The 17,066-nt window shown below is 33.0% G+C and overlaps 1 protein-coding gene across 2 annotated transcripts; it reads right to left on the bottom strand.

Annotated features, from left to right (window-relative positions):
* Positions 1–5,833: 5,833 nt before the first annotated feature.
* LOC128678192 (odorant receptor Or2) lies at positions 5,834–9,869 on the bottom strand. Of its 2 annotated transcripts, XM_053759575.2 has the most exons (5): positions 9,071–9,869; positions 8,716–8,815; positions 8,540–8,644; positions 7,678–7,833; positions 5,834–6,456 (listed from the first exon to the last, which is right to left on the bottom strand). In XM_053759575.2, the coding sequence occupies exons 1-5, from the start codon at positions 9,865–9,867 to the stop codon at positions 6,403–6,405; spliced, it is 1,212 nt and encodes a 403-aa protein (XP_053615550.1). In that variant the 5' UTR covers positions 9,868–9,869; the 3' UTR covers positions 5,834–6,402. The 2 variants fall into 2 exon arrangements, with proteins under 2 accessions (XP_053615550.1, XP_053615551.1); XM_053759576.2 differs by lacking the exon at positions 7,678–7,833.
* Positions 9,870–17,066: the final 7,197 nt, after the last annotated feature.

The raw sequence follows: 17,066 nt of genomic DNA, 5'->3' as shown, positions 1-17,066 counted from the left end.
TATATAATTGATCTATGGAACTAAGCGAGCCAAAGCCGCTCTTAGCCGTAGACATTTATAATAGCTGAGTAGAAGTCCAGGGGTCACTCGAGATGAGATTTGCTGGCAAATCTCTGGTTGGTAGATCCCAGTCTTTTAGATCTTTGCATTAATTAGTTTTATTATTGTACTATTGCGATTCGGGGCACCACTCCGTCTTTGAGGTTGTAATACTAATCGTTACGTCTCAAATTCAATATTCAAAGTAAAGAATTTTAATCCGTTATGTATGTTGTCTGTTATTGGGTAACAAATTATCTTTAGATTTGATGATGTTGGTTACTAATTAACCGAAACATTTTATGGATTAATTTGATGGATTCTGTGATTTTGATCTAATTATGATAAATTTGATTTTGTTCAATTTAATTTAGCTCAAAAATGATGAAACTCAAATCAGTCAATGTCAACTTGTTCTGAAATTCCGACACACTTAAACATATTTGTATCCATCTGTAAACGAACATACATTCGTAGGGTTTTTCTAATTTTTGTTTATTTATTTATTTATTTCATAATTATACTTATAATTAAAGATAAAACTTAAGAAACATGGTCAAACTTTCCATTGTTATTTGACCTTTACTTCTTTGAAATCCCTTTAATATAATATTATCAATTTGTATCACATTTCACTTATATGCTCACCACGAACTGTACAGGGAGTGGGCCTAGGTGTACGATATTTACGATAATATCCGAGACATGATACATGTAAGTGCTTTTTCAAGGGTCTGTCATAATTACATAAAAAAATTGATATTATGGTCCCAGTTTGATAACATAGTTAAAGAGAATTATAATTTTTCAAAATCCGGTTTTTACATACAACTGAAAGTATCGGTAAGTAAATACACTCAATTGTGCCACAAACAAACGTGTGTTGTGGCCTTGTGATTAGTGCAATTTCTTATTTAAGTTTATTTCCAATATAATAATAATAACATATAAAGAAAATTGGTATTTAATTTGTATATATATATTGTATAGAAAATAAATTAGTACAACCGCCACAAGAAAATATTTTAGTATCTAATTTGGAATTTTATTTTGGAGGGATATGAGAAGAGTCAGGATAAAACGGAGGGCCTGCCCTGGGGAGTGCGAAACAGAAATATCTCCTTTTAAAACTTATTCTTCGTTTAAAAAGTTAAATATAAAGAGTTTTGTAGGGAACTAAAAAAGTTTTTAATTCAGAAATGTTTTTATATTTATTTTTAATATTTTATTATATGAATTAATTAACAATAATATATAATAATATATTAATATAATGCTTTAATATTATATAACTACAATTAAATGGCAACACCGCCCTTCCAAGGCTCATTTGTACACTTAAAATGTTACAATAACACCAAATGAAAGCAATAAATAACTATAAACTGTCAACTAAATTATTTAATAATGGCAAAATATTTCTTCTCATATTCTAATTTTTGAGTTCCTAATTAAAATTAAAGTAAATACAATGTTACAACAGATTCACCCACAGAAATCTATTTCTGTAACCTTTAAAATGTCACCAACAGACTCTGTATGCAATGTCGACTGCGTTGACGGCTTGACATTTATAAAGGACATATAAATTGGCAATATTATAGAAGATTATTGTTTCGCGTTTTGGACAATCAATTTAAATTTTAAAATATTCTCTGTCGATATTTAGAAACTTGTATTTTTTATGACGACCTCGGTGGCGCAGTGGTAAACCAGGTTCGATCCCCGGTCTGATCCTGATGGAAAATTATATTTTTCTGATTGGCCCGGATCTTGGATGTTTATCTATATATGTATTTGTTATAAAATATAGTATTGTTGAGTTAGTATCCCATAACACAAGTCTCGAACTTACTTTGGGGCTAGCTCAATCTGTGTGATTTGTCCTAATATATTTATTATTATTATTATTTATGTTTTCTTTTCAACGAAGGGTTTATTCGTTAAGTCATTTGTTCTGAACTATTCACAGTGAGGACTTGCAATGGAGGTACATTCAGGTAGCCAATCAGTGGCTTACTTCTCATGATCACCGGTTTTCCCAGGAATTCTCTTAGAATGCCAGTACACTGCATTACCTATTTAGTTACGGACGCCAAGATGATTTCGGTCATTATTGTCACCTTTGAGATGTTGCCGAAAGTTATATAAAATAACTTTACTGCACTTTCGGCACTAGTGATGAATGCGTACTTAAACATAATTAAAGTTGGTTTCGTGATGGCAAATGTCAACTCAAAATTTATACGAGTACATTTTCATCAACATAAGATTCGGCACGTATGTACAATCTTCTAATTGAATTGATACTTGTTGTTTATACATCCTATCTATGGTTGAACGACGACATTGTAATGCACGAAAAATTTATATAATAGGCATGAAAAATAATGTTAACATACGAATGGTTTCTAGACGAGAAGAACGATTATTATTTTTTCCCCTGAACGTTTTCTTCGACTAACGCAAAGCCATGACACTATACTTTATTATTAATATATAAAGTTAGTAAAATCAACGCCCTAATAGTATAATATCGCCTTAATTCTGATATTATTAGAAGGCGCCCTATAAAATTTTGTCAACGTCTCATTTTCCCCAACTCAGTAAATCTCCGAATATTATTTTACTTTTGTCGTGTGAGTCAAAACTTTTTTAATACGAATTCTATATTAAAGAAGTTGAGGTTCATTTGATCTACAGAAGGTTTCATATATAATTTATATTTTATTTACTATTATTTTCAATTTGATAATATATATGTGGAATCATGTGAGATAGAAGCAGGTCGAAAAGGCAACTCTTTGTTTTAAAACATTTACATCTATAACACAACGTATTCAGTCTCTCTTTCTTCTTTCAACTGAGAGTCTATTGGAGTTGTCAATGGTTCGTTTCCAAAGTCAAATCTATATGAAAAAAGTTTTTATAAATGTATCTTTAGCCCACATTTATATATTCGGCATGTAGAAAATAAGAAAGTTTTAGCTAGTATATTGAAGGATTGATGCGTATTTTGTTATCAATTATTTTCTAGGGACCTATTCTGAGAAATCCTTGAGAATAATCGTAGAAATATTCTTTTGAAAATAATAAGAGTAATGTATGAAGTGTTAAATTTTTGACTGAAAGTAGGCTAATTTGTTTTATGTTATTCAAAAAACATGGCTTTTTCATGAAATAGTAACAGACAGGCAGATAAAACGCATTTGTAAATCGTATATTTGATGTAATTTTTAAAAAATCCACAACGATATAAAACTACAGACAGAAGTATACTGACCATCATTAACACTAGTAGAATTTTATTGGTTTACTGCCGCTTTGCGTGAGATGGCTGCCATAAAAGATGTGTCATTAATTTGCCATTAAATCGTGTCTGCCATTTTATATGTCCTTGACATTGACATAGATTTGTATGAACTTCATCAATGAACTTGAAAATAAATATAAATAAATAAATAAATATATTAGGACAAATCACACAGATTGAGCTAGCCCCAAAGTAAGTTCGAGACTTGTGTTATGAGATACTAACTCAACGATACTATATTTTATAAATAAATACATATATAAATAAACATCCAAGACCCGGGCCAATCAGAAAAAGATCATTTTCCATCATGACCCGACCGGGGATCGAACCCGGGACCTCTCGGTTCAGTGGCAAGAACTTTACCACTGCGCCACCGAGGTCGTCAAAATAAAATGCTAAAATACTAAGTTCAAAAGATTTTCGTGCCGTCTCGTGAACTTAATATAATTATGTAGTAACATATATTAAAGGAACTTCACGAAAATCTATAAACAGTCATAGATTTTCGTAGTTTACAATATTTTTAAATTATTGTTTATGAACTATTCCCAAGGGACAAATGATTTTTTTTTGTCTGGAATGGAATTAGTTACCATAATATATAAAAATAAATAAAACGATTGTATTTTATTCTCATTGCATGCGGTTGATATCGCTTCATTATTACAGCGAGCAAGGTTTTTTTCTTTTTCCGCTTTATTTATATGAAATTCTATTACTACTATTATATTTTTATATTTAACGTTGTAGACGCGAAAACGAAAACCTATCATTTAATCACAAACATTATCACATAGCATTCTCTGTATGACCCAATGGTTGACTGTTAAATAATGCTTTTAGCATTAAGTCCACTTTTGCACTTTTCCAAATTACTTAGTACGTAATCTGTTTCAATAAAAAAAATTAAAACAACAATTTCGACCCTGAGTAAGTTTACACTATACAAATGAAATGGCTTAAAATACGGGGTAATTATTTAATAATTACACTGTGTATATTTCAGTGTAACGACGACACTAATCTACGCTCTAAAACTGGATAAGTAATTGCACACATTAATATGTTACATGATACGGGGACGAGGGTTAGGTAATGTATAACATAAAGAGCTCTAGGTTACCTGATGTACACTTATCAGTATTATTAATTATTTGTAATTTATAATTATTATGACGAGCCGTTAAGTGTGCCAATGCTGTGCAAACACTTCTCCGTTGTTCAGATATTTAAAAAGTAATTGTTATTTTGAGAAATATTGTCTTAAATATGTTTAGATATTTTCTATTAAGTAGTGTTCTTTTGTGCTGGATTTCATGATATCTGAATGGTAATTTTGACGTCGTGTTATCCCGTCTTAGAATAGGATCACTCCATAATCTTCCCGTAAATATCTTGCGAGGCGACTAAGGGACATTTAATAGCTGATAGGCGACAACAGCTTTCCCAAGGAGGATTGATGTCAGGCAGGTTATGGATTAAGCCTTATAGGTAAAAATTTTACTTTTATTTTCTCCGCAACCCCTGGGCTTTGGGCGTAACAGCTTCAAATGCAATCGCGATCACGCAAAGATGAAAGAGAGAAACGAAAGGTTACTTTACACGGGGTGGTGTGACGACATGACCTTGTAGGCCAATTCTAAGTACTTAGATTATACTTTATTATTACTTAGAAATACATTTACGTCTCATATTTTTATTCGATGTCGTTTATTATATTATGCCATAATTTCGATCATTTTAAAACAGTTGATGGCTGATTAGATTTTTCAAGACACTCGATTTCTTTTACATATGAGTCGGTACGATAATTTCCGCTGGTGATTTTCTTTTTACGTATTACGATTGTGTTTTAGCTAATATTGTACTAGATCCATCAATTTCTTTCTTATACTTACTAGATTTTGCCTGCGGTTTCTTCCGCGTAATTTTTGGAGATGAAAAATAACGAAGTCCGTTCCTAAGTAGATTTTTTGAGTAGATAAAGCGAAAAAATTTCGCATTTAAGTGGAAATTTTTCACGAAGATTATCATTTTTTGGTCTTGATTCTGATTGGTCTACATACTGTAGTTATTAATTATAAAGGGACCTTCTATACGAGTCCAAATTATATTTTGTGGATCTGAGAGCCAGGAGATGGCGGTTAGAAAATTATTTATGTAGAATTGGATCGCTCAATTATATTAAACAATTGTAAGTAAAGATCTTGGGACAACTCCGCCATTGTGCTATCTTTCGTATTAATTTTAATTCATGTTCTTATTTTTGTGTAATAAACTTATGGCAAACAAACAAGTTGACGAGTGAGAGGGTCCAAGATAGCGCGGCCTCACTGCTCCGTCATGCTTTACTCCGGATCAACACAATTTTATATATCGTGCGTTAATATCAAATCTATCATAGATGTCAATTCCTCGACAGAAAAATTGCTAATTTATTACTGTTTCAAAGCCAAGTAAGTACTAAAAGATATGTGCTTAAAACATGAAATAATCGCATTCATTTATTCAATTTCTTTATAATACATAGAAGGTACTTACTACATGATTAACAATGTGTCAATGTGTAAATCTATACTTATTATTATAAAGAGGTAAGCGTTTGTGACTCTGTGAGTTTGTATGTTTGAGGCGGGTAATCTCTGAAACTACTAAACCGATTTCAAAAATTCTTTCACCATTAGAAAGAAACATTATCCAAGATTGCTATATGCTATATATTTTATCTCAAAATTCCCACGGGAGCGAAGACCCGGGCAACATCTAGTCTAAAGAGATATTCCTCAAAGCGCATCATTTAGTTGCACTCGCGATAGAAATTCTAAATGTTTAAATTTAAGTGCTGTGCTTGGGAGGAATAGTTCTGATGCATTTGATTAGGTCCGCTACAATACAAGTATGCTTCGAGTTCTCAATTTAAAGTTTTATGTTTTGTTTTTCGTATGTTTATAATATGTATAAGTACTCGTTTAAAGTGAATAAAACAGTGCATAAGAAGCATCCTTCTGAAAAGGTTCTATTTAACCTGAAAATAGATTAATAGATCATCACTCTTGTATCTGAGAAAACAGAGTAAAGAAACTGTAGGCTCCTTTGAGGATCTGAAACAAACAAAAAAAGTTAAAACTATATATATACATATATATACTCGCGTATTGATGCTTGACACATGATTACACAGGTAATAATTTTTTAATTATATGCTCAGTAATTACTGGAAGTATGTTTGAATTTTAAACATATATTTTTTGAAGTGTTGACTTTGACAAACACGCTGACTTGCTAAATATATTGTAGGAATATATCTAGGTATATTGTAGTGACCGTCAAACACGCTCCCTGAAGAATACAATTGTACAGATCTGACGATTTAAAGAAAAGCAAGTTTCTGTAGTGGATAAAAAAAGCATTAGCTAAGGCATTGTGTATATAAAAAATCTGTATAGATGAAGAAGAAAAGTTATTTAATGATACTGATTTGTCTTCCACACCTAGTAGAAGATTTTGCAACAGATCCCTAATTACCAAAGTTTCAAAACTACAAGTACAAATAAACAGGAGTTAAATTCATTTTAAAATATAATTTAATTGAGGTCTAGCACCCGCAACTAAGCACATAATTGAATCGATAAAGGACTTCGCCAAAGACAAAGAAAACTATTATTGACGTTTTAGTCAAATTAAATTGAACTATTAAACACCCCTACCCGGCAAGTGCGGTGGTGCAAGCAGTGGTGGTGTAATCGTTAAGACGCCCGCCTGTGCATCGAAAGGTCCCAGGTATCCTACTCGTGCCACATGAGTTTGTATACCAATCTGACTCATGTATAGTAGTTTTCATCGTCCATCACTTGCTTCCGGTGAAGGAAAACATCGTGAGGAAACGTGCACACTGGTTGATTATTATTAACTTGTGTGTGAAATGGAAAAGGCAATGGCAAACCACTCCATTAATAATGCCAAGAAATTTGTTGTGTGTATTTCATTCCACGTAATTACCACGACCCTCACCCATGAGGAATACGACTATGAAGAAGACCCGGCAAGTTGCGGATAAAAGCCGGTATACGATGAGGGATAAAAGTGTGGAGGGAAACCCAGGTTAATAAAACAATAATCGGTGTATTTAATATTCTACGCTGACACAATATCCAAATCTGTTTAGACATTTCCATAAATAAATTAAGGCGGCCAATGTCTTCATTGAAAGACGAAGTGAATAATGTTGACTACACAAAATATACATGACACGCCTATAGATCTGTTTACGGACATCGCCTTGAAGAAGTTTATAGCTCTGTGATTTTAACTACAACCCTTACTTCTATAAATGTAGGTATTGTCAGAGTGGTATATGGGCCAGCGTTGAATATCACAACTCTGTTCATTTTGCCAGCCAGTATCAGGGTTTGCTTCTGAAGAATCTTGTCAGTTTTCCACCAGTCGCTTAAATAGACGCTTTCGCTTATTGCTTTGCTCTGAAATTATTTTTTAATATCACGTCTTGAGCTAGTCGCCCTGGGTGTTTTTCAGAGCGTTTCAACTGATACAGTCTTTATATAGAAGAATTATTTTACTATCTAACTTTAAAATCATTAATCTGTACTGTGTCTGTGTGGTAATGTCAATTTTATGAATGATTTATTTTGGAAATTATTCCTTCCTCAAGAAAATTGATCGATTGTAATGAGAGCACGGCCGCAGCGGTCGAAATGCTCTGAGAAACACCAACTAGCCAAATGACATTTTTTGACGAATACAGTATCGAATATACGATTATAGAAAACATTAACAAAAACTATCAAATGTGCATTCGGTTCATTTTAGCGAAACTTCTTCTTTTCAGTCGCGCTGATCCTTCTAATCACAACAGTTACATAATTATGTAACTGTTGCGAAGATTGGTGCTCTTTATTAGATCTTCCGTGTGCGAATCTAAACAAAATGGACTTCAACAAATGAAGCAGTATCTCGAGCGTGTCTCTAAACAAACAACGTGTGCTATTCACGCCCCACCGCACCAAGTTGCTGCTACAATGATCCTCAGCCTGTTGATGCCAAGTAACATGATGTTACACGTTCATTAGACCCTTTGTAATTCGGCCTAATGACATTCGGAAAGATGGACGGGCTTCAACCACTGCATTCATATAATCATCCATCATATTATCTCAATAAGCTCACCTCCAGAAGGACGTCATTGCTATGCCAGCAGAACAGAAACAATTGGGAAACTTGGGCAATAGTGTACTCAATTATCCATATTTTGTAAGAAATTGTTACTCCTGCCTATAATACAAATGTTTTATTTAAGCGAGTTAAATTTCAAAATATTAATTTTCTAAATAAGAATTACTTACCGATACATATTGCACCACACTGAAGCAAATGGTCATTGAGCAAATTAATACGTATAGAAACATAATTGGCGACAGCAGTGCGTCAAATGTTTGATGAGTTCTGTAAAATGAAATGGAATAGAATAAAGATTAAAATTTGTTGGTCTATCTCAGGTAATGTTTGAAAATCTCGCAATGCTGGACTATAAAAAATCCTGTGAATATTATACATACATTATTTTTTATCACTATTTTTGTTGCTTTATCTAATAAGGCTATCTAGTAGTCTAATTATTCTTTGAGTAAGGTTTTATCTAATACTAATTTTGACATTGTTTACCCATATAATTATTTGCCAAACTATAATATAATTTACCTCAATATAAAATTATGCTGTCTGTGACATTCTTTGATTCTACGTAATGCTTCCTTTCTCGATTTACAATTGTGAAATATATTCTTGCATTTTTCCTCTAAAATGATCATTTGACCCTTCAGAAATACCATTATAGCTACAGCATTAGTATCGAAAACAGCTGTAATAGCTGCACCTTTTGAACACATGGATACATGAACAAGGCAAGCGAAAAAGTATCCAGGCATCTTAGTATTGTCGAAAGGAAACCACGAACTTAACATTTCTGGATATGGTAAAATTCCTTGCTGAACCTCTTTACGATAATTTGCTGATGAGAATAGCTTGAACACTGGTGCTATCATCATAGCAGCGTTTGTAACAGATACAAGAATCCAATAAGAATAAGTGATAAATCGGGAATATTTAATGTATTCTTTCATTAACACAATTACTTTCTTGTCGCCGGATTGAATACATGATATTTCTTCTTCAGAAATGCTATGAAACAATTCTGACCATCTTTTAAGCCGAAATACAAAAGCCATGCATTTAGAATAGCAAGTGAAGCTTAATATTGTGATGGAGAGATTTTGTAGTAATCTATTGAAATCATTTCTTATGTTGTAGGCTTCCATGAACTGGCTAACGACAAAGAAGAAGGTGAAGAAATTGACAAATTTTTGAAAACAAATCCACAGGTTTGGCCCTTTTAACCACATTCCTCCGAACGATAAACCTTTTAGGTTTGGACCTAGCAGTGGATGCTTAGGATTTTCGAGAAATTGCACGAAATGTGTAAGCTTGTCACGAATCATAATGGCCGACTAAGCATTTTTTTACACCTACAGATATTGTTAATGCTTTTGAGAACCATATTTTTATTAATGACGCTTGAACGGCATTATGCACTTTTTCTTATATCGGAGTTTTGTTGATCGAAATTAATTATATAAATAATTAATCTCGTTCAACAAAACTTTGATTAAAATAAATAGCCACATTCATATATTTGTTAGCACTTCTTTTTAAAGGTCTTTTGATATACCTTAATTGTGGAATAGTTAAAGCGTATATATCAGTATTTGATAATTTAAAAAAATTACGTTCAGTGTTAAATTTTATAATATTGAAAATACTTATGTAACGTTGGATTCAACAACTTAAGAAATTAATCTTGAAAACCCGTGCTCGCTCTAGTGGCTTGCAGATTAGTTTATAATATTTAAAATTTTATGACGCTTTTATTATATTATGTGTTCTGTTATACAATAAAATATATGGGTACAGATAATTGAAGAATACATACTATCTAGATTTACATATTTCTAATTACCACTTCGTGTAGTATTTATGCAAAGATCTATTTTTCACAAGAAATAATCAATTCTTTAGTTTTTAGTAGGTATAAATTTACTAAAATTAAACTTAACTTTTGGTAGCTAATCTGAAATCGTTCACAAAAGTCAAGGAAATCTCTACCGTATGTAATTTAGAAATTCTTTATGGTTACCTTCCGTTTTAAAAAACCTTAATCATATTTAATTTTTCCCAACACTTCATTTTCATCGCGCGAAACCATAATTTGCCTGAAATTAAGTCTTTAAAGCATTTAAACAGCACAGAAATGCTTATTTATTCTAATTTACTGTTTATCTGCTACTTAAAGATTTCTTTTATGAAATTGTAGGTATTTAATTAATCGCTGATTTTTCACACAAGGTTATTTTAAAAGAGGCTTTTAAGATACAATATATTACCATCAACAAGCAACTACAAAGACTATTATAAAAATAACAAGATGTACCTTCGTTTCTAATCTAGCTTTTCTTAATTATTATTTCCAAAAGGAATTTATTGGAATAATGTATCGCAGTGGCGGTCAGAAGTGATGAGTAATTATATTGTAAAATATAAAAACAAGATTCTGGAATGGTTGATTGTATCGTATCGTAAACAAGTAACTTAGCAACAACCAACACTTCCTCTCAAGTAACCATTCGTCACTTTTATTCCCTATTACACAGCCAAACATAAACCCAAACCAGACACACACTTTTCATACTTTACACGAGGCAAAGGTTTCGTCAGTACATCTGCAATGTTATCTTCAGTAGGTATGTACTCCAACTCGATTAACTTTTCATTGATGCAATGACGAACATAATGATACCGTATATCTATATGCTTAGTGCAACGGTGAGCAATCGCGTTTTTAGCTAAAGCGATTGCACTTTGGTTATCAATTCTAACTTTGACAACCACAGTATCAGTGATGTTTGCAATATCTTCCACTAACCGTAAAAGATATGTCGCTTCTTTAGAAGCCTCCGATAGTGCAACATATTCCGCTTCTGTCGACGAGAGTGAAACGCAGTTTTGTTTACGGCACTCCCAGGAAATGGTATTCAATCCTAATTTGAAGATATATCCTGAATATGACTTCCTATCCTTGATCTGTCCTCCCCAGTCAGCGTCGACATACCCTGTAATTCCATAATTAAACAGTTCATTAGACTTCTGGAATATGAGGCCTAAGTTATACGTTCCCTTTAGGTAACGCAATACACGCTTAGCTGCCTTCATGTGTACAGACTGACAACATGAATTATACTGAGCCAAGAAGCTCACGGCGGCTGATATGTCAGGTCTAGTATTACAAGCTAAATAATTTAAAGCGCCTACCAAAGACTGGTATCTAAATCTTAAAGTTTCTTGGCAGTTCTTGTCATCACTATGGTAGTCCTTACCATCATCACCCCCATCTGCCAAAACTTTATGTAGATTAAGCTCAAGTGGGACTTTAATCGGCTTGCAATTATCCATATTAAAGTCTTTCAGTAAAGTTTCTATAAACTTTCTCTGGTGTAGAAAGAACCCATCATTATTTCTTCTCTCCAAGCCCATCCCTAAGACTTGCCGGGCTTCCTTCAAATCTTTAACTTTAAACACCTTTTGTAAACCCATCAGTAAACTTAATTTACTGTTTATATTTCTAAAAAATATAATAAAATCATCCACATAAAGACATATAAAAATATCATCTTTATAATATAAACAGTGATCAATGTCAGAACGTTTAAATGACATTGATAGTAAGACACTATTTACTTTTTCATTCCATGAACGACTGGCTTGTTTAAGGCCATATATTGCCTTCTGCAATAAACAAACCTTTTTATTCGAATCTTTTTGAACATAACCTTCCGGTAATAGCATATAAACTTTCTCATGCAAATCCCCGTTCAAAAATGCTGTATTTACATCGAAATGATGCACCTGTAAATCATTTTCCGCAGCCAAAGCCAGCAACAACCTTAGAGTTGATCTTCTCACGACCGGTGAAAATGTCTCAAAATAATCTACGCCATATGACTGTGTAAACCCTTTTGCGACAAGACGAGCCTTGTATGTCATTTTACCGTCAGCATCATATTTGTATTTATAGACCCATTTATTTCCAACTACTTTGGCTTCAGGCGGTTTCTCAACTACCTTCCAAACGTCGTGCTCTTTCATAGACTCTAATTCACGTTCCATTGCTGCTTGCCACTCATGACTATCTGGCCTTCTTAATGCTTCTCTGTAAGTCCGCGGTTCTTCCTTTTTATCATTTAAACTATGATAACAATATAATCCACTTTGAGTACTGCGTAAAATCCTATTCCTTAAAGGATATCTAGGTTCCTCTTCATGGCAATCTTCAAAATTATCAACATCATTTTCATTTGATGTACCGATTTCATCGTCAATAGATAAGTCATTCGATACATCATTAGGAACTACCGGTGTTGATGTAGATGGCTCTACCTTTGAAGAGTGATCTATTTCCCATAGAACAACATTATCATTATCATCAGTCTCTAGAGGAGAATCAACCTTTGAACTTAATTCAGATTCCAGTTCACCAGATTTTAACTGTAAATCTGAACCTTCGATAAAAATAACATCTCTTCCTGTTATTATCTTTCTTGGATCGCTAGGATCTGCTAATCGATAGCCTTTGGTATCTTCACAGTACCCTACAAAAATATATTTATTTACCTTAGCGTCCCATTTCTTTCTTTTCTCTTTAGGAATATGTAAATAGGCAAAAGAACCAAATACCCTTAAATGATCCAAGTTCTGTTGTTTTCCCGTCCACATTTCTTCCGGAATTTTCCCATTGTTTGCACTGTGAGGTAATCTATTTTTGACATAAGCCGCTGCATTACAAGCTTCTGCCCAAAATTTCTTATTTAATGCTTTATCCAATAACATGGTTCGCGCCATCTCCGTTATGGATCTAAGCGACCTCTCCGCAACACCATTTTGTTCCGGTGTGTAGGGAACCGTCAACTGATGCCTTATACCCTTGCTAGAAAGAAATAATTTAAAATTCTTATTTACAAACTCCGTACCATTGTCCGTCCGTATACTCTTGACTTGTAAACCTGTCTCATTTTCCACATGTACCACAAAATCTTTGAAAGTTTTCAAAGTTTGAGATTTTTCTTTGAGAAAATAAACGAACATTTTTCTCGTAAAATCGTCAACAATGATAAACATGTAATGAGCACCTCCATACGAATGTTCAGACATTGGACCGCATAAATCCGCGTGTAACAAACCAAGTTTGTCACTAGCTCGCTCTGCCTCACTCCTTGGAAAAGGTAATCTGTGCGCCTTACCTCTAATGCAAGCGACACACGGTTCCATTACACTCTTTCCTCCAACTTCGATACTTGGAAGCTTGCGTAAATCACCTAAATTTACATGCCCAAGCCGCCGATGCCAAAGCGCCAACGAGTCCTCAACTTGAACCGTAGCCAAAGCCCCATCTACAACAGGAAAACAGTCATCCAACATATAGATACCCGAGACTTCACTAGCAGTAACCACAAGTTTACTCGTAATTTGGCCCATCGATGAGTGAATCAACTTACAACCATCAGAATCAAAAACCACTTTCCAACCCTTCTGTACCAACTTACTAATAGACAACAGATTAACTCGCAAATCAGGTACATATGAGCAATCTCTTATAGGTAACAAAACTCCTTTTAAACTTACCAAAATGTCACCCATACCTGTACTTGACATTTTCTCATCATTCGCACATGTCACAACATTGTTATCAGTAACCTTAAAGTCTCTAAACCAGTGCTTTTGAAAACTCATGTGATTTGAAGCTCCACTATCCAAATACCACAACGAGGGATTAAATGAATTATGGACTGACAGCGAACAATATAATCCAACTTTCTTCGAGCTCGGAGAAACCGTTGATACATTTTCTCTTTTTGCATCCTTTTTCATTTCTGGACAGTTTGGAGTTTATTTTTTTGTGACCTTGCTTCCCACATTTAAAACACTTTACTGAATTTTTATGTTGTTTCCTTGTTACTAAAGCTGAATTTATAGGCGAAGAATCCTTAGAAGAGCTCTGAACCGAATCTTCTTGTAAAAGCTTTTGCCGAACATTTTCTGAGGTAAGTTTCATCCCTGAGTGCTCTAAAGCCATCCGCAATGGGCGATAAACATCAGGCAAACCTCTTAAAAGTACCACAGCAACTAAATCATCATCGAAACTTTGATTTATCTCCTTCAGCTTTTGAGCGTGACTCATGACCGCTTGAACGTAATCATGCATCGATTTATGATTTTCCAGCTTTTCATCCAAGAGAGAATTCATTAAATTTATTCGTCTATTAATTCCTTTATCCTCAAAAATGGCTGCCAACGCATCCCACACTTCTTTAGTATACGAAAGATTTTGCACATACGGATAGAGTTGAGGTTCCAAATGAAGACAAATCAAGGTAAAAGCCTCTTGATCCTTTTCAATTTCTTCTGTATTGTCCTTCTCTGGAAGTGTTTGCGTGTATTTCAGACATTTTTCACGAATCAGTAACAATTTTATTGCGAATTTCCAAGATGAGTAGTCATCATGTCCAATCAATTTGGTAACAGAAAATTTCGTGTTCTGGGACATGACCTATTGGAATAATGTATCGCAGTGGCGGTCAGAAGTGATGAGTAATTATATTGTAAAATATAAAAACAAGATTCTGGAATGGTTGATTGTATCGTATCGTAAACAAGTAACTTAGCAACAACCAACAGAATTATTATATTCAGAAGGTGAACACTCGCTCAAAGCGAACGACGAACTTCATACAAAATTAATTTGATTACACAAACGTCTAGGGATCATGTCTAATAAACAAAATAAAGTGAAAATATATCGTAGCAAGAGTTACATAAGAAGCGCTGGTATTTTCTTAAATAAAAAAAACAATATTTGTAGTTCTCATTGTGATAGATTGGCTCAATTAGTAGGGATATATATATATTTTGCTAGATCCTTACCCTTTTAATTAATCCCAAAACTATCGGTCGACCTCAATAAATATAATAAATTATAAGGGTTTGTTTGTTATATTTCCAACCTAATTTGAAACTATCAAATTGTAAATCTTTCTAAGTATAATAATAATTTCAGAATACCTGTCCGAAAATCAAAAAAAATGTGTGGGAGGGCAGCTTATGGTCGAACACTTGGTTGATATTGGTAAATAATACCAGAGAGTCTTAGATTTTATTACGTTAAGTGACGTCTTAAATAGCGCGTTATCTTGGAACAGCACGAACGCTGAGTGGCCAAAATATTATAGATGATCATAGTTTCTATTTCCATGTAACAATCAAGTTCGACGAATAGGACTATTCCCACAAATTAGTGCATAGGAAGGTTATAATATGATTTTTTTAAGACAGTATCTCTTAACATATAAAATCTATGTTTTAATACTTATATGAATAGCGAGAATATTTTGTTGATGAGTTTTGACTAAGGATTGTTCCATATGCTGCAACCAGACGATAAAACATTTTAACAATAATATATATATCAGCTTTGTATGATAGACATGAGGAATATGGAATCTCGAAATTCTCAAAGAATCAAAACGTGGCAGGGGTAGTATAAAAATAGCGTAAAAAAGTGGTAATTACTATTACGGCATAAATTTCACGCTATCCTTCGATCGAACAAAGGAAAGATAAAGATTTTCAAGTCTGTCTATTAGTTAGACCTAAAATATGATCAAAATTACTGGGAAAAATTAATCATTGCTCCTAAATGAAGGTTTATATAATTGGTATATTAAATTTATGATAAAATTAAGCCAATGTATTGAAATTTGTTGATTTTGTGTCTAATTTTCTAGTAAATTGTCAATTTTATACTATATTTATCAACAATAATATTATAAATCATTATTTTAAAAAACTAACACACTCTTATTGAACTATTTGCAGGGCATTTAATGACTCTAGACTTTTAAACTTTTTTGTCTCGTTTAATGTCTGTAAACGATGTGAACTACCCATAAAAATCTTTAATATAAATTATTACGTAATTATTATTTCGTAATTCATATTATTATATTCCAATTATCCATAGGTACATTTTTCACAGCAAACAATTTAATTTAATTCGTCATTTCAGCAAAAAATAATATTCCTGCTTATTTATTATGCCGATTGACATTGTTTATAACTTTCCCACTTTCGTAAATTGTGTCAAATCAAAATAAATATACACTTGCAATAAAAAACATCTGTTATGAAAATGTCAATTTCACATTTCTACTAACGATCACGTGTCACATTATATAACGAGCAACTTGTCGTATTTATGTGATATGTTTCTATTATAACGACCCTTTATCAACCCTTATTTACTGTTTAGGTGTTTTTTAGTTTAAATACGTGTGTTTGATATCACTATGTTGATTTTTTGTGACAGTCCGTCTGTACAATGTTTTGATCATTTTTGTTTTACAAAAACCTTTAGAAAGGTTTTTCCTCTGAAAAATCGGCTGTAAAAAATACTTACTACACTAATACATATCAGGTAAATTAATGAATTTTGGTAGAACATGGGTAATGGATTGTCAATTATGCATTCATTAAGCTTGTCACACATCCCCTTTACTAATCTATCCATCCCCTTTACTAATGTGAAAGCACT

This window comes from Plodia interpunctella, chromosome 19 (assembly GCF_027563975.2).
Source record: "Plodia interpunctella isolate USDA-ARS_2022_Savannah chromosome 19, ilPloInte3.2, whole genome shotgun sequence".
NCBI classification, from domain to species: domain Eukaryota; kingdom Metazoa; phylum Arthropoda; class Insecta; order Lepidoptera; family Pyralidae; genus Plodia; species Plodia interpunctella.
Note: the sequence above shows the minus strand (reverse complement) of the source record. Positions and strands in the feature narration are given on the sequence as shown.

What these genes read in the sequence shown, in the direction of transcription:
- LOC128678192 (XM_053759575.2), bottom strand. Translation starts at nt 9,867, where the DNA reads ATGATTCGTGACAAGCTTACACATTTCGTGCAATTTCTCGAAAATCCT. An exon ending in CAGCATAATTTTATATTGAG is followed by an intron (nt 8,816 to 9,070) that starts GTAAATTATATT and finishes TTCATTTTACAG; the next exon opens with AACTCATCAAACATTTGACG. An exon ending in GCAATGACGTCCTTCTGGAG is followed by an intron (nt 7,834 to 8,539) that starts GTGAGCTTATTG and finishes AAATAATTTCAG; the next exon opens with AGCAAAGCAATAAGCGAAAG.